The sequence below is a fragment of the Felis catus genome, chromosome E1 (genome assembly GCF_018350175.1).
Source record: "Felis catus isolate Fca126 chromosome E1, F.catus_Fca126_mat1.0, whole genome shotgun sequence".
Taxonomy (NCBI): Eukaryota; Metazoa; Chordata; class Mammalia; order Carnivora; family Felidae; genus Felis; species Felis catus.
The window spans coordinates 60650780-60667482 of NC_058381.1; the positions used below are offsets into that span (position 1 = coordinate 60650780).

General features: G+C 59.9%; 2 protein-coding genes across 4 annotated transcripts; one reads left to right on the forward strand and one right to left on the reverse strand.

Annotated features, from left to right (window-relative positions):
- Positions 1-4690: 4690 nt before the first annotated feature.
- ALYREF (Aly/REF export factor) lies at positions 4691-8540 on the reverse strand. The gene is made up of 6 exons (XM_023243481.2): positions 8238-8540; positions 7657-7788; positions 6079-6226; positions 5405-5468; positions 5144-5321; positions 4691-5033 (listed from the first exon to the last, which is right to left on the reverse strand). Exons 1-6 carry the CDS (start codon positions 8472-8474, stop codon positions 5019-5021), a joined length of 774 nt encoding a protein of 257 aa, XP_023099249.2. The 5' UTR covers positions 8475-8540; the 3' UTR covers positions 4691-5018.
- A 78-nt stretch (positions 8541-8618) lies between these two features.
- ANAPC11 (anaphase promoting complex subunit 11) lies at positions 8619-14800 on the forward strand. 3 transcript variants are annotated; one of them, XM_023244326.2, is made up of 3 exons: positions 8619-8763; positions 9672-9791; positions 14545-14800. In XM_023244326.2, exons 2-3 carry the CDS (start codon positions 9683-9685, stop codon positions 14688-14690), a joined length of 255 nt encoding a protein of 84 aa, XP_023100094.1. In that variant the 5' UTR covers positions 8619-8763; positions 9672-9682; the 3' UTR covers positions 14691-14800. The 3 variants fall into 3 exon arrangements, with proteins under 3 accessions (XP_023100094.1, XP_003997324.1, XP_006940728.1); XM_003997275.6 differs by lacking the exon at positions 8619-8763 and adding an exon at positions 8892-9354; XM_006940666.5 differs by lacking the exon at positions 8619-8763 and adding an exon at positions 8892-9327.
- The last annotated feature ends 1903 nt before the right edge of the window (positions 14801-16703 follow it).

Consider the following 16703-nt stretch of genomic DNA (forward strand, 5'->3'; position numbering starts at 1 on the left):
CTGAGCCGAAGTTGGACACTTAACTGATTGATCCCCTCAGGCGCCCTGAGCTTACTTATTTTGAGAGAGTGAATGAGGGAGGCAGAGAGACAGAATCCCAAGCAGGCTCCTTGCTTTCACCAAAGAGCCCAACATGGGGCTCGAACTCACAAACCATGAGATCATGACCCGAGCCCAAACCAGGAGCGCCATCCAGGAGCCCCAAATGTGTTATTTTTTCAATTAAAAAAAAAACAAGTTTTTTTTTTGTTTATTTTTGAGAGAGAGAGAGAGTGAGAGAGCGAGCACAAGTGAGAGAGAGGCAGAGTGAGAGAGAAAGACACAGAATCCGAAGCAGGCTCCCGGCTCTGAGCTGTCAGCACAGAGCCCGACGCGGGGCTCGAACTCATGAACTGTGAGATCATGACCTGAGACAAAGCCATACATTTAACCAACTGAGCCACTCAGGTGTCCCCAAAAAACAAGTTGTCTTAAAAGAGCACCTCATAGTCAGAGAAAGACAAAAATCCTATGACTTCACTCATATGAGGACTTTAAGAGAGAAAACAGCTGAACATAAGGGAAGGGAAACAAAGAATGCAAAAACAGGGAGGGGGACAAACCAGAAGAGACTCATAAATATAGAGAACAAACTGAGGGTTGCTGGAGGGGGTGTGGGAGGGAGGAGGGGCAAAATGGGGAAGTGGCATTAAGGAATCTACTCCTGAAAACATTTTTGCACCATATGCTAATTTGGAGGTAAATTTTTAAAAATGAAATTGAAAAGAAAAAAAAAGAGCACCTCATGTTCCATTCGCCATTAATATAAAACTACAAAACCCACTCCATGGTCTCTGCCCTTCATCCACGTTGAGCCCCCGAATTCTGGGCCCAGGCAGCCTTTCCCCACACCCTGCCTTTTGCTCAGGGTGCATCTCTGGCTGATGTCCCCCCAGGGCTCCTTCCTTCACCCCAGCAAAGAGGCCAAGTAGTGAGGCCTCACGGCACCTGCCCCCTCCACCCTGGCCACTCTGGGGTCCCCGAGCTTTCCTCTGTTCTCACCTCAGGGCCTTTGCCCTTGCTGTCCTCTCTGCCGGCAAAACCTTCCCCTAAATACCCACATGCCTCACAACTGCACCCCCTGCCTCCTCAGTAAGGCCTCTCCCTACTCCTCACACAGCCTTACCACCATCTGACACCCTTTAACTTTTTTTTTTTTTAATTTTTTTTTTCAACGTTTATTTATTTTTGGGACAGAGAGAGACAGAGCATGAACGGGGGAGGGACAGAGAGAGAGGGAGACACAGAATCGGAAACAGGCTCCAGGCTCTGAGCCATCAGCCCAGAGCCCGACGCGGGGCTCGAACTCACGGACCGCGAGATCGTGACCTGGCTGAAGTCGGACGCTTAACCGACTGCGCCACCCAGGCGCCCCACCCTTTAACTTTTTAAAAGATATTTATTTTGAGAGTGCGAGCGCTGCACACGTGTGTGAGCGGGGAGGGGCAGGGAGAGGGGTGGGGGAGACAGAGAATCCCAAGCAGGTTCCGTGGCATCAGTGGAGTCCAATGCTCAGCTCCATCCCACACTGTGAGGTCACGACCTGAGCTGAAACCAAGGGTGGGGCCCTGAACCCACGGAGCCACCCAGATGCCCACCTATTATCTTTCTTAAAAAATATTTTATTTCTTTTTTAAGATTTTCAGGTTTTTTTAAGGTTTATTTTATTTTTCTGAGAGGGAGGGAGAGTGTGCACACCCGCGTGGGGAGGGGCAGAGAGAGACTCCCAAGCAGGCTGTGTGCCGTCAGCACGGAGCTCCGTGTGGGGCTCGATCTCACGAACTTCACGATCGCGACCTGAGCCAAAAACAAGAGTCGGACGCTTAACCGACTGAGCCACCCAGGCGCCCCTGACACCCTGTGTTTCACCTTCCCCCATCTCTCCCTCATCGGAGGGGCCAGTCTGAGGGCAGGGATTTCTGTGTCTTGCTCCCCATTTCCCCCAGCACGTGAATGGTGGCTGGCGCGTGGCAGGGACCCACATACTTGTCGGAGGAGTAAGTGTGCTGTGTTTTCTTTAAACTCTGAAATAAAGCGATCACTTCACCGGGTTCTTGGGACGATGGGTGACATGCGCAGGGGACGCCCAGTAACGTGTGGGTCACGGGCCCTCAACAGACGCGTGGTGCACATTCCGCAGCCAGAGGCCCACGCGGGGCCTCGCTCACGCACTAGCTCCTATCGCGGTTATCGGGCCGCATTCCAGGCTCCCGGGTCGGTTTCCTGCATCGGACCGTCAGCTCCCCAAAGGCAAGAGCAAACCTGTGCTTTCTCAGGAGCACAGACACACGGCGGGTCCCAGGGTGCCACAGGGGTGTGCGAAGCGCGACGCTCGCTCAAGGAGTCCGCCGCCCCGGCCTCTTCGGGGTTTCCTACAGTCCGCAGGGACAGGTTGTTGCTTCTTATTCCAGATTCCTCAGGAACCACAGGGATCTTTGCTCAACCACCCGAAAGCCAAGCGTACGGGTTGACTGCCTCTTCCCCACACGAGCCACCGGGTAAGGGTCAGGCCCCAGGCCCAGGGCCTGCAATCCGTGCGGGTTCACTGCCTCTCCTCCCTGGTGCCGGCTTCTGGCCAAGCGAATCACCTACGCGCTTCTGGACCCACCACTGGGCTTCCGTGCAGACTGAGGGCCAGGAAGAGGGCTACCCGGCCTCGGGTCTGGGCTAAGGGGGTGGCCTGATCCATCTGGTTGGCTGTTGACAGGCGCTGGCCAATCGCAGTTCGGCGTCTGGGCGCAGTGCAGGAGGGACATGTAAGACCGCTAAGTGTCACTTTGGCTTTGTCTCATTCGATTGGTACTTTGGGGGACGAAGGGTGCTGGCCAGTGCAGGGACGCCTGGCACTGTCCCTTAGGTGGCCAGATGCCTGGTTTGCCTCGGACCACGGATGCTGTCCTGCAAACACAACAGCCCCCCGCCCCCCGATTTTCCTCTCAAGAGCTTCCCGGCAGACACAGTGACAGGGTCCCCCAGCCCTTGAAATGAAATGTCCCCAGGGAAAGCGTCGGAGGCTTCTTCCGGCTCAGGAGTCTGGCCAGCAGCCCCCCCACCGGACTCACCTGCAACGTCTCGGGTCTCCTTATTTAGCCTTCCTCCCCCAGTGGCCTCCCCAGCCCATGACGTCACCCCCTCTTGCATCTCCTGTCACCTCCAGCCCTTCCTGGGCCACGCCACCAGCCGCGGCCTTGCTAGGGTCCATGTGCCAACAGCTGCAAATTGACAACGTCCAACTCCAAACACCCGTGGGGTCCCAACTCCAGGCCCGACCGTGTCCGGGGTCTCTGCTCACCTCCCGGATCCAACACGGAGCGGACCCTTCCCCTGCTTTTCTCCCGGGCCTTTCTCTGCACCATGGCACCCTCGGCCACTGTTCTGATGCCTCTGGGCCGCCACCCCGCCCTCCCCATCCCAGTGGCCATCAGTTCCATACTTGTGGCCTCTGGCCTGGGCCTCCCCCCACCTCCACCAGGTGTTCTCTTCGGGTGGCCCACCACCTTAGCCTGGCACCACCTCCCAGGGACACTGTCCCACTGCACCTGGACGCTCCGACCTCCATCACGTCCGGGCCTCCCAGACACAACACCAGGGCCGGGCACGGGCCGGTCCTCTCCCCTGCCACGCTGGGCTCCCCCAGGGCTGAGCCGGCCAGGTGAGTCACTCTTCTGCCCAGTCCCCAGTATGACACAGGCCGTCCCGATGGCGGCCACTGGCTGCGGAGCAACAGCTAGAACCGACAGCGAAAGGGCCGCTCCTGTACACGCTCCTTTCTCAGGACTCTGGAGCACTGTCCCGAGCGTGGAGGTCGACCTGAGCCACGAGCTGTGCTCTGGCCAGTCTTCCTGTTGCAACCGCCCCCTCCTCCCTGTCCCCGCCGTGAGGCTCGGGGACAGCTCTAGGGCTGTGCTCCCCACGGCTCATCCGGGTCTCTTCTCCACGGCCGCACCTCGTCCTCCCTGCCCACGGCACCTGGGTCCATGCCCGCAGAGCCAGGGCCCTCGGGTCGCACTGGCTTTGGGGTAGAACCGGGTCATCCACAGGCGCCAGAGAGGAAGGTGGAAAATCCTGAAGACTCCAGACAGGTCTCCATGCCCTGCCTCCCACTGGGACCCGGGCCTCTCCCGAGCCGCAAGGTACAGGGAGTAGAGACCAGTGACGTCACCGGCTTGCTCCGTTCTGTCCCAGAGGGGGATCCAAACGGGGCACCTGTTCTTCCAGTCCCTCCAGTTCTCTGCACGTCAAAGTGGACTCTGCCACAGCTCCCCAAGCTCTCTCACCAGGCACGTCCCGGTCCTCTTATGAGAACGCTTTCTGGCTCGTCCCTTCACATGAAGGACAGAGAAAGCCACGAAGAGGTCATGCCGCAGTCGCTGCTGAACCCGGGCTTCTGAGAACCAGAGCACCAGAAGGAAGGGAACGGCCCAGCCGGGGCAACAGCGTGGGGCCCGCGGTCCGCCCCTGACGTCCGGTGCAGGTGGCAGAGGCGGCTGCTCCCAGGTCCTCCCGCCCAGCACCCGCCCGGAGCACGGACTCTGGCGGCCGAGCCAGGGCTCCAGGTGTCCGTGGGACTGTTCCCCACACGCTCTCATCCGGTCGCGACACCAAAGTTCCAGCCCGAGCAAGGACTCCGACAGCGGGACAGATCAAATGGTTCCAGTTCTACACACGTTTCTATTTTATTATGGCAAAGGTGAAAACGCCACCTTCTCCACAACAGCAACCGGTAAAATTTATCCCAAAAATAACTCGGTACAAAACAGGTCTGTTTCAGAATTAAAAAAAAAAAAAGAAAAAAAAAAAAAGAAAAAAAAAGAAAAAAAGAACAAAAAACCTTTACATGAGTTTTTAAATCCTATTTTAAAACATAAAAGAAACAAATCCGTCATTGGCTGCACAGCCCCGGTCCTCCACCCCCCTCCCGCCAGGGAGCACGGAGGGGACGTCCGGGTCCTGCTCCGCTCGAGGATCTGCCGGTCTGTTTAACTGGTGTCCATCTGAAACACACAAAAACTTCTCACTCCAACGAGCCCCCCCCCGCCACCCAGGCAGTCTGCGGCCCCGCCCCCGCCCCCCCCCCCCCCCCCCCCCGGGCCCCGGGCCTTACTCTGGCATTATAAGCGTCCAGCTGGGCGTCCAACTCCTCGGCGGAGAGCTGCTGCTTCGAACTCCTGCCGGTGCCTCTGCCCCTGCCCCGGCTTCCTCCGCGAGCGCCTCTCCGGGTGCCGCCACCGCCCCCGAAGCCTCCGGAACCGCGGTTTCTGGTCATCCCGCCTCTGTTTACGCTGGCAAGGAAAACGGACCTCACTCACGTGACCTGCACAGGCCCGCGGGACGAGCGGCCACGTGCCACAGGCCCCCAACTCACCTCTGTGCGGGTCTCCGCTGTGTGTCAATCTGTGACGTGACGAGCTGAATGTTCATGGGGCGGCCTGCGGCAAAGCACACAAGAGGGCGCGCTCCAGTTAGAGGGCTCTGAGGTGCACCCGCGGGGGCACCGCACCCCGGTCTCCATGCAAGCGCTGGAAAGGGGCCGTGTGTCTCAAGCGCTGCCCGCGAGGGGAGCGGCCGAGGGACACCGGTAGGAGGGCGGGGCGGTGCCGACGTCAAGCCCGCCAGGACCTCCTCGCTCCTTCCGAGTCCAGGTCAGGTGGGTGTCTGCTCAGGTGTCCGGGGTGCTCGTGGGTGGAAAGGTGTGGGTGACCTGACGGAAGAAGGACCGGTACCTTTGTCTTTACGACTACAGCCCCGCACTCAGAGGTGTACTATGGCGGCTCTGAGAAGGCTTCACAGAAGTGAATCTTCCGGAAGGAGCTGAAGGAGGGGAGGGATGTAGCTTGCTGGATGGGGGTTCACAAGAGGTTGGTCCGGATGTGTGGGGCAGCATGAGAGGTGGCAGAATGGAAGAGAGAGACAAAGGGGCGAATGCAAAGTGTCCTCAGCCACGGGGGTAAGCCACATTCCTGCACGGACAGCTGCCAGCCCCAGACTCCACAACTAGATGCGGCCCCTCTACCGCTCTGGGTCCAACCTCGGACGCACCATCCAGGGGGACGCCGTTGTACTGCTTCATCGCTTTCAGGGCATCTGCCTTCCGTTCAAAGTGCACGTCGGCTGTTCCTAAACTGCGCCCTGAGCGATCGTAGTGTACGGCCGCCTTCTTCAGAGTTCCGAACTCAGCGAAGAGCTCCTGGGGGCCGGAAAGTGCAGCTGTTAGCAAAGCGGCTCCCCTTCCTGGGGGCCCAGGGCCGTCCCTGGGAGTGTGAACTTCTGGGGGGCGGGGTGGGGGAGGGGGGTCTTTCCCTGGGAGGCAGACACGTATGGGGGCAGGGCAGTGCAAACTGGGGGGGAAGGGAGGGGCGGACGGGACAGCAACTTCCGGGAGCAGCTGGGCCTGAGGGCTCCTGCCAGCGTGGGGACCTGACACCGGTACCAGGAGGCAGGTAAAGGACCGCAAAGCCCACCAGTGAAGGGCACGAGATTAAGTCGCTATCTTCTTCAACAGAGGAAAATTTCCAACACACCCAAGGACTGTACCAAGAAACAGCAAAGGCCAAGATCACAGAGCAAGGGACGCTATCCGTCATGTGGACCAGCTCACAGGGCCCGTTGATGCGGGAGCCCTGACCCAGCCCCTCCCCCAGGGCAGATTTCTGGCTCACCTTTCCCTCTCCTCCTACTCAAGCCTGCCGCAAAGGCTGAAGTCAAGCGCTGCCATGGAAACTGCCCTGACCTCAGGCAGGCTGGGAGTTGGAGAGGGAACCCAGAGTGTGGGGCTACTCCGGCCGCAGGCACACAGCGGGAAGTGGAGTTCACCAAAAGCGGTTTCCAGTGGATGCCAGAAACCACCTTAAAAAAAGTGTTGAGACACCGTGAGTGCTCACCGGCCTTGCTCTGTCCTCCCATGGTAGTCAAACAAACAGCGGGGCTCTGGGAAACTGAACCCAGGAAGGCCCGGCACCCTGACCCAGCCATCTCTGGGACCGATCCTCAAGGTAGCTTTGCTTAACCAGAAAATAAGTTTATGCGCCTTTGGAATTCAATCGAAAAGAAAAAAAGGGAAAGGAAAGCAAACGAAAAGAAAACACAGCTTCAGACAAGGATGGGTTTGAAATCACGTCACTAGAAAGACGGGGGGGCAGCCGGAGGCAAGTTCCGCGAGACGCGGAGCTTGCAGCTCAAGGCAAACGGAGCAGGAAAGCTGCCCGGCACCATCCTGTGTCTGTCTTGTCTACCTGTTTCCACGAAAAAAGGTCCTCTCCTCCCAACAAATACAAAAGAAACCAAAGAAACATCCCGGCTGAGGCTGAGTCAGTAACGCGAGACACACGGGAGAGCCACCTCTCCGGCCTGGCTGGGAGCTCTGGCAGGGGATCCTCACTGACAGAACGTCTTACAAGGGCGGCAGCTCCTCGCGCCGGGCTGGGGGCCTGGCTTCCAACACACTGGCCTACTCGCGGGGCTGGCGACTAGTGTGACCTCTGCTCTGCGTCCCCGCAGCTCCTCACGGGGGCCGGGGAGGGCTCACTGGTCTACGGTGCAGGAGATTCAAGACCACGTCCCGAACGGGACCGAGTCCGTGAGGGGTCAACTGCGCGCCAAGAAGCTCCCGTGCCTTACCTGAATGTCAGCGTCCGATACTCCAAAATCCAGATTTGACACCAGCAGTTTCCCTCCCGTCTCGACGCCTGCGCCGCCCCCGAAACCGCTGTCGAAGAGGTCGTGTTGCCACTTGTCAGGAAGTTGTTTCGGCTGAAGGGGAAAGAAAACACGAGAACGGACCCGGACCCGTGAGCGGCTCTCCAGGACTCTCCTCCGCCCTCACAGTCCGGGCACGACACTCGGGGCCCGGAGGGAAACGCACACGGACCCGCGCGGCCCTGCCCTTCCCGCCCACGCCGCGTCAGGCCGCAGCCGAGCCCCCGGGAGCCCCGGGCCCCGCAGCTCCTCGGTTCCCTCCAGCTAACTTCCCGCCGCCGGCGCGGCCGCGCCCAACGCCCCCTCGGCCCCGCCGCCACGAGGCCCGGCGCCCGGCCGAGACAAAGGCCGGGAAGGTCTCCGCCTCCCGGGCCCGGCCGGCGCGCGGCCTCCCCGCCCGGTCGGCGCCCGCGCCCACCGGCCCGGCGCGGCCTGCGGCCCTCCCCGCCGCGCGCCGCCCCGCCGGCCCGCTCCCCACCGAGGCCCGCCGCCTCCGCACTCACCCTGCTGTAGGGCGCCGGCCGGTTCCTGCCGCCGCCGCCCGCCGCGCCTCGAGCGATGGCCGGCCGGTTCCGGATGGGCCCGCCGCCTCGGTTCACTCGCGCGGCGGCCTGCGCCCCGCCGCCGCGGCCGCCCTGGGAGCCGGCCCTGCCGCGGCCCCGGCCTCCGCCGCGGCCGCCTCGCTGGCTCCGGTTCAGCTTAATGATGTCGTCCAGAGACATGTCCATTTTGTCGGCCATGGCGGGCGCGGAATCGGCCTTGGCTCGAGCCCGCGCGTCAGCACGCCGGGGCGTCACTTCCGGGGCCGCGCGGTGTCTTCCGGTGCCGAGTCCTCGGAGAGGCCGGGGATTGGCTGCGGGCGGGCTGTGGGCGGGCTGCGGGGGCGGGGCGGCGCGTGCGCGCCGAGGCGCGACTTCGGCGGGCGCAGCTGTGAGGTGCCGGGCAGTGGCCGCGGTCGTTTTTATACCTTCCCGCGCGGGCGCTGCCAACGGAAGGCGGGCGGGGCAGCGCGCGGTTAGGCCGGCGGAGGTGCGACAGCGCGGGGCGGAGCGCGGCCGTTGGGGCGGGCCTGGCGCGCCGCCCCTCCCCCGCCCCTCCCCACTCCGAGCCTTGAACCCGCACCTTTCACCCCGCCCACACCCTCTCCCCGCGCTCCCGCCTCTTCCGCGCGCCCTCTCCCCGCCCCCGCACTCCTGCCCCGCACCCCTTCGCCGCGCCTCACACCTTCTACCTGCTCCTACCGCTTCCCTGCGCCCTGTCTCCGCGCTCGACCCCCATCCCTTCTCCGCGCTCTCAACCCGCGTTCCTCCTTTTCTGCGCCCTCACCCTTTTCCCGCGCGTTCCCCTCTCCCCGCGCCCCACCGTCTCCCACGTCCGCCTCTGCGTCCTTCTCCGCGCCCCACCTTCTCACCGAGCCTGAGCCCCGGGTCCCGGCCCGCATCCCCCTACCCAGCAACCAGGTCCCCTTTTGGTGGCGGTGGCGGCGGCGGCGGGGGAGGAGGCGGCACGCAGCTTGCCTAGCTGGCGACCGAGCCCGCGACCGGGACCGCGGGCTGAGTGGTTGTTCCCTGGCATGACCTCCTCGTTGGCCGGGTCTGGGTCTTCATTTGTTAACCCCAAGTTAGTTTTATGCCTTTGAAAGGCACTGTATGGCACGTTTTTGCAAATATTGTTGAATGCCCATGCACCCTTTGGTGGACGCAGGGTAGACTGCGGATGCTCTGAAAATGTAGGGAGCCTAGCTCTTAGGGCGCTTGGTCCTCCCGAGCAGGTCCCGGTCCTGCCCCTGCCACCTTGCAGGCAGATTTGTGCTCACTCACCCCTCTGGATTTCTCAGCCTGGGCATCGGTTCCTGACCCTCTTGATCCCTGGGGGCCTAGATGCTGTAGCTGAGCAGGCTGAATGTAGCCAGCCGATCTCTTTTCCTCTGCTCGCAGGCTCCACCGCCATGAAGGTGAAGATTAAGTGCTGGAATGGCGTGGCCACTTGGCTGTGGGTGGCCAACGACGAGAACTGTGGCATCTGTCGGATGGCCTTTAATGGCTGCTGCCCGGACTGTGAGTGTCCCCTGTGTTCCCTCCCTCTTGAGCTTTGCCTGCTGGCCTGGTCTTGGCGTCTCCCCGGAAATAACCTGCACAAAGTGCCTGGGGTTTGGGGCCCCTGTCCTCAAGAAGAAAAGTTGGCAGAAGAAAGCCAAGTGGTTTGGTCACATGTTTGTATAGAGACCCCATCACAAGTTTTGTAAGAAAAAGGGTTGTAGCCTTTTATTGTGATCAAACTCAGCTATGAAATACATGGGGCAAGGGGGCGCCTGGGTGGCTCGGTCAGTTAAGAGTCTGACTCTTGATTTGGGCTCAGGTTGTGACCTCATGGTTCATGGATTGGAGTCCCAAGTTGGGCTCCGAATTCTCAGCTTGGAGCCTGCTTGGGATTCTCGATCTCTCTCTCTCTCTCTCTCTCTCTCTCTCTCTCTGCCCCTCACCTGCTCATGTATTCTCTTTCTCAAAATAAGTAAACTTTAAAAATATTTATTTTTGAGAGGGAGAGAGCATGTGCATGCGTGCGCATGTGCACCAGCAAGCAGGGGAGGGGCAGGGAGAGACGGGGGCAGAGGATTCCCAGCAGGCTCCGCACTGACAGCAGAGAGCCCGAGAGCCCAATGAGGGCCGACTCAGAGGTCCAACTCATGAACCAGGAGATCACAACCTGAGCTGAAATCAGACGCTTAACCGACTGAGCCACCCAGGCTCCCCTACTTAAATAATGTTTAAGGGGCGCCTGGGTGGCTCAGTCGGTTAAGCGTCCGACTTCGGCTCGGGTCATGATCTCGCGGTCCATGGGTTCGAGCCCCGCGTCGGGCTCTGTGCTGACAGCTCAGAGCCTGGAGCCTGTTTCACATTCTGTGTCTCCCTCTCTCTGACCCTCCCCCGTTCATGCTCTGTCTTTCCCTGTCTCAAAAATAAATAAAAGGGGCGCCTGGGTGGCGCAGTCGGTTAAGCGTCCGACTTCAGCCAGGTCCGTGAGTTCGAGCCCCGCGTCAGGCTCTGGGCTGATGGCTCGGAGCCTGGAGCCTGTTTCCGATTCTGTGTCTCCCTCTCTCTCTGCCCCTCCCCCGTTCAAGCTCTGTCTCTCTCTGTCCCAAAAATAAATAAACGTTGAAAAAAAAATTTTTTTAAATAAATAAAAAACGTTAAAAAAAATGTTTAAAAAAACAAAAATACACGGAGTACAAAGACGTGTTAAAAGTCTTTAAAGATTCTCAAGCAAACAAAAAGTGGAATATTATAAGGATAGCCCTTCCCCGCATCCAGGATGCACCCGGGATGTAGGATAACGATGCCTGAGGAAAGTTGCCATTTTGCCTCAGGGTTTTCAAGTGTGTTATGGTAACAGATAAATAGGATGTTTCACTGGACTCCTGCAGAGTCTCTAGCTGTGACTTGGGTTTTTTACCGGCAGTGCTGTCGCGTCAGACGTGGTGATAAGTCCTTAGCGTTACCCCTGTGCTTAGTCCTTGCTCAGATTTTTCCTGCTGTCTGTCGTCGTCTCTGTCCTTGATGGTGTGAGCAGGATCGGTGAGTGCTTGCTTGCTTTGCTCTGCCTTGGCTGTTGAATCTGCAACAAGCCCCTGTTCCCCCCTTCTCTTAACCTTTCCGAGGCAGCTGACCCTTTAGCAAAGTCATGTTTTTCACACCGTGTCCACTGCCAGGTTTTATCAGATTTCTTCTTTGTGGTGTTTTTTTTATTGATTTTTTTTAATGTTTATTTATTTATTTTTTATTATTTTTTTTTTAATTTTTTTTTTCAACATTTATTTTTGGGACAGAGGGAGACAAGAGCATGAACGGGGGAGGGGCAGAGAGAGAGGGAGACACAGAATCGGAAACAGGCTCCAGGCTCTGAGCCATCAGCCCAGAGCCTGACGCGGGGCTCGAACCCACGGACCGCGAGATCGTGACCTGGCTGAAGTCGGACGCTTAACCGACTGCGCCACCCAGGCGCCCCATTAATATTTATTTATTTTTGAGAGAGAGAGACAGAGTGTAAGCAGGGAAGGGGTAGAGAGAGAGGGAGACACAGAATGGGAAGCGGGAAGCAGGCTCCAGGCTCTGAGCTGTCAGCACAGAGCCCGACGGGGGGCTCGAACTCACGAACCGCAAGATGACCACCTGAGCTGAAGTCAGACACCTACCCACCTGAGCCACCCAGGTGCCCTTATTTCAATCATTCTTAGAGGGCTACGGGAGCCTGAAAGGGCATGCGTTTGCAGCTTCCTCCTAAGCAACAGACTGTTACCTTCTGAAAAGAAAAGTCTGGAACATTGCCCTCGACTGGGTGTGGTAGAGTGAGCCTGTGTCTGACAGGTGGCACTCCCACACAGCCCACAGAGGGCAGGTTCCACTGGGCCTGTAGTCGGGCATCTCTGCGTTTAAGGGGGTGCTCAGGTTTTGTGGAAGTGGGTCTGTTGCTGCAGAGAGTAGGGGATTTAAAGTTTATTTATTTTGAGATCGAGAGCGAGAGCACACACGAGCAAGGGAGGGGCAGACAGGGACAGAATCCTAAGCAGGCAGCGCAGAGCCCGACGTGGGGGGTAGAACCCACAAATCCTGAGACCGTGACCCAAGCAGCCCAAATGACTGAGCCCCCCAGGCGCCCCAGAGTGGGGGATCTAGAGTCTGGTGTTCAGACTCGAGGTTGAGTGTGAGAGCCGGTTGTAACGTGCAGAGTGTTTGACAAGCCTATGGTGCTCTTTGTACAGATTAAGTGAGGCGGGGTTTCTCTTGCTAAAATTGACCTCTTGTGAAGAACCCAGGGTGACTGAGGCTGTCTTAAATCTGCTCCCTGTCCCTGAGGGCTTTGGTAGTAAAGGTCTCCTTGCGGGGGCTTTTCATTACAAAGGATTTCCATCAAGACACCAGCCAGCCCTTGGGTGAGTCACCGACCTTGTGCTCAGGTGCCCGTCAGAGCCTGAAGCAGGCTGCCTGCCTGTGGGGACAGTACGGAGTTCTGGAAGCGGCTCCTGCCCTCGCCCTGCCTCACGTGGACGGCCCTGCCTCACGTGGACGGCGTGGCCCGTTCCCCCCTCCCTCCCCCCCCCCCGGAGAGCTAGCTCCTGCCCACTGTCTTGGACCCTCTTTTCCAAAGCGACTCTAATTTCATAGGGGTGATTCCAAGCTGACTTCTGCTGGGCTTGGGAAGGCCTTAGGGGTGGGGGTGGGGTGGGATGTAGTCTCCATCAGGTGTCACACCACATGGGCTCCTGGCACAGGGTCCTGCTCACCCCCCGGCACCCATCCCTCCCGTGCCTGGGGGGCCAGAGCGAGTTCAATAATTCCATAATTGCTAAGGGTATGATTTTCTGGTTTTGTCATAAAAATTTCAGAAAGGGAGTGATGTTTTGTTAGAAAAAGGAGTTTTTGCCCCAGACAGGTGAAAAAGGCATAGCGGTGGCTCTTTCTGACTTGGTGGGGTGCACGCGCCACTGTGGGGCGGGGGCTGCGCAGGGACAGGGGAGCTGACGCTGACAGTAGACCTGGAAGGTTCCTGGCCTGGCACCCACACCAGCTGCCTGGCTGGGGTACTGCTCCGCAAGTGGCCGCCGCCCTGATACACCGTGTGCCCTGGCCTCCTGTCCGCCAGCGGGGGTGACAGGCCACAGAGCACCGCCAGGCCCCCAGCCCCAGGTCAGCGGGAACAGAGCCCGGTGGGAGTGCTGTGATTTTGCAGGGTTGAGCACCTCTGTTTGGTGGCGGGAGGAAGGGCCATGGTCACAGGAGTCGAAAGGCAGGGTCTGTGCTCAGAGAGCCCCCAGACTTGCGTTTAGGATACGCGTGGAAACAGCTGTTGCCACGACAGGATGTCTTGTGTGTCCTGGCCCCAGTGTGTCCGTCTGGTCCCCTGCGTTTGTGCACCAGTGACACGTGGACACAGCATTCGGTACGCGTAGAGGACCCCCAGGGCAGTTAGGTGGGGGGACGGCCACCCCAGGAGGGGTGGGGATAAGAGGCCACGGCTCTCAAGGCCTGGGGGGGACCTCAACCCGGGCCTGCGGAGGTCGTCCTCCTCTGTTGGCACCAGCTGTGTGATGGGATTTTCTTGATTCTGGGAAATCAGAGGGACCCGTTTTTGTCCTGATTTGGGGCAGTGTGGACGTCCTCTCAGTGAAGGTAGGTGGAGGGGGCTTGTCCCGGCAAAAGCCAGCGGCTGGCGCCTGGCCTTGGAGGCGGGGCCCTTTCGGACCAGAAATGAAAAAGGGGTGGGTGGCAGCACTGTGCTCACTCCCAGCTGCTGACAGGCAGGGCGGTAAACGCCACAGGGTCCCCCCCACCCCCTCTTCCTGCACTGGGTCACTGCCCCCTGGGAGAGGAACCTCTGTCCCAGTCCCAAGGCCCCAGCTCTTCTCTTGATCAGGAGAAACAGCTCACTCTTCAGATGGGTGGCTCTGGGGGCTGGGGGCTGGGGGGACGGGTAACCTTGATGCGTTCCTGCTGTGATCTCCGGTGGCAGGTTACGTGGCAGAACTGTGGTGCGTCTGTAGATGGTCTGCGGGCTAGGCCAGAGCGCTCCCTGGAACTGAGCCCCCGCAGGGGAGGGGAGGGTGATTCCCGTGGGGGTCACTGCTGACCTTTGTTGGGGGACACTCCGCAGAGGCGCGTTAACGCTCCTGATTTCGGGCTTTCCTGAAACCCAGCGTGTGACAGGCTCGGGACACAGACCCCCCCTCTCCCCTGGGGCTGCCACGGCTGCCTGACATCCCTAGCCGCCCCCCCGCCCCATGTGACGTGCATGGTCCTCTTGTCCCTCCCACAGGCAAGGTGCCAGGCGACGACTGTCCCCTGGTGTGGGGCCAGTGCTCCCACTGCTTCCACATGCACTGCATCCTCAAGTGGCTCAACGCACAGCAGGTGCAGCAGCACTGCCCCATGTGCCGCCAGGAATGGAAGTTCAAGGAGTGACGCGGCCCCTCTGGGCTGTGACAGGGTTGACACGAGGACTGGAGCTGCGTTTGTTTTTCATCACGCGTTGACGCTTTTATCCAATAAATAAAACTCATTGAATTGCCTGAGCCTTGCTGGAGGCCTCCTGTTTGCTCGGCGCTGCTGCAGCCCCGCTGGGCATCCCTTGATAGGAAAACTCATGAATAAACATCCGGATGATGCCACCCAGGCCCTGAGTCACCACCCCGGGAGGAGAAGGAGTGCAGGATCAGCCAGGAGAGCCTGGGGCAAGAGTGACTGGGGTCTTGAAAGGCCTGGTGGTGCAAAGGCCCTGGGGTGCGCGTTGTGTGCCAGCAGGGGGGACAAAAGAACGGTGGAGTGGAGGCCTGTGGCCTGTCATCTGGCCCCTCACCTGCTCGAAGCTGCCAGCCACCCCACAGACTAGTTTGTGGGCCTCTGACTGCACAGCTGCCCGCGGTCCCTCCTGAAACGCTGTACCTGAGTAGGTGCTGGTGATCCAGTTGGAGGCCAGCTCGTCGGGGCTGTGACCTACCCAGTGTAGGTCATGTCAAGGGCATCTGTGTCCCTGGGTGTCTGAGATCCTCTATTTGAGGACGGACAGCCTTTGGGAAGCTCCTTTGGACACCTCTGTTAATCCACAGCTGCTGGGGAGGGAGGTGGGGGGCCCTGAGGACTGTGTCCCAGCCCTGGGAGTCTTGACCGCTTCTGGACAGAGCCTGCTGTAGGCTGCATGTCTCTGGGAGCTTCAGGGAGTCACTTGGCCCTGGCTCCTTCCAGTCTGTTCTCAGTGGACCCTCCCCACCCCCCACTGGGGTCCCTGCCCTGTGCCTCGTGGGTGTCCATCTGCCTAGTGGGTGGCTAGTCGCTGAGCACTTGTGACACTACTTGTCCTCAGCTCCCAGGACAGAAGACTGGTGGTTCACACAGAGGGGCTGGCCTCCTGGTCACCTGCGTGACACCCTACTTCCCATCTGGATGTTGTACCCAGAGGGAAAGAAGAGGCCCTGGGGACCACCACCCTTACCCAAGCTGAAGGTCACATGCCTCTTGTCCAGAAACCTAGCTGCCAGGACCTCCAGGCTGATACCTGTCCTGGGGAGGACACGTGACCGGGATGTTTAGGGACTGAGTGGGAGGGATGCCTGGGCGCAGCCTCTTGGGTGCACCCCACAGCCCCTGCAAACAAAGTTACATCTGGCCGCTGGGGTCCGGGCAGGGGGCTTCGTGTCTACAAAGTGTCTGGATTCGTATCCGGGGAGTCAGGAGGAGGGGTGGTCTGCGGCACCGCGGAGGGCCCTCCTGGGCAGTCTCCTGACCTCGCCCTGGCTTGCCCCCAGCCCACCTCCCCTGCCTGGGGAATTTTCTCCTGTGACAGGAAGTGCACACGAGGCACGGGGACGTGTCTGTACGCTGGAGCGCCGGGCCCTGAGTGCAGCCTCCCAGGTTTCCCAACCTCGCCGCCGCCGAGGGCTTGCCAACTTGCCCAAGGTCACAGCCCCTCCTCCAGGCTGTTCCCACTTACCTGCCACTTGGGACTTTTCTGCAGTGGGCTCCAGCCTGGTCCTCCCCGGGCCCGCTGGGCCTCAGGCTGAACACGTAGCTGCCCACCAGGCCCTGCTCACATCCAGCCGTGTGTCTCTGCTCAGGACTCCCTAACCTCGGGCTGCTCTCCCTCCTCCGGGAGGCACCCGCTCATCCCACCTGCCTTTGCAAACTCTCTCCCTCCAGTGAGCCACTCTGCTTGCCCTCCGGCGGCGGCGGGGCGGCTGTTTTCCCATCTGTCTGTGGCTTGAGGCAGGGACTGGGTCTGATTCATCTCCTGTTGAACACTGGGGTTCACCGAGAGGCCTGAGGCTCCCGAGGCCACCCACGGCTGGGGCAGAGCTGGGTGGGAAGGGCCTGCGGATTCTGGTCAGCTGTCCCTGGGTCTGGTTTCCCCGAGGTCAGGCCTGGCCTTGCCGCCCACCTCTTCCTAAAGGACCTCAGTAGTAGCAGCCGTGTTAGTAGAAA

Coding starts and splice junctions, on each gene's coding strand:
- ALYREF (XM_023243481.2), bottom strand. CDS start 8,474: ATGGCCGACAAAATGGACATGTCTCTGGACGACATCATTAAGCTGAAC. Junction 7,789..8,237: donor GGCCGGCGCCCTACAGCAGG/GTGAGTGCGGAG, acceptor TTTCCCCTTCAG/CCGAAACAACTTCCTGACAA. Junction 5,322..5,404: donor CAGCGGAGACCCGCACAGAG/GTGAGTTGGGGG, acceptor TTTCCTTGCCAG/CGTAAACAGAGGCGGGATGA.
- ANAPC11 (XM_023244326.2), top strand. CDS start 9,683: ATGAAGGTGAAGATTAAGTGCTGGAATGGCGTGGCCACTTGGCTGTGG. Junction 9,792..14,544: donor TAATGGCTGCTGCCCGGACT/GTGAGTGTCCCC, acceptor TCCCTCCCACAG/GCAAGGTGCCAGGCGACGAC.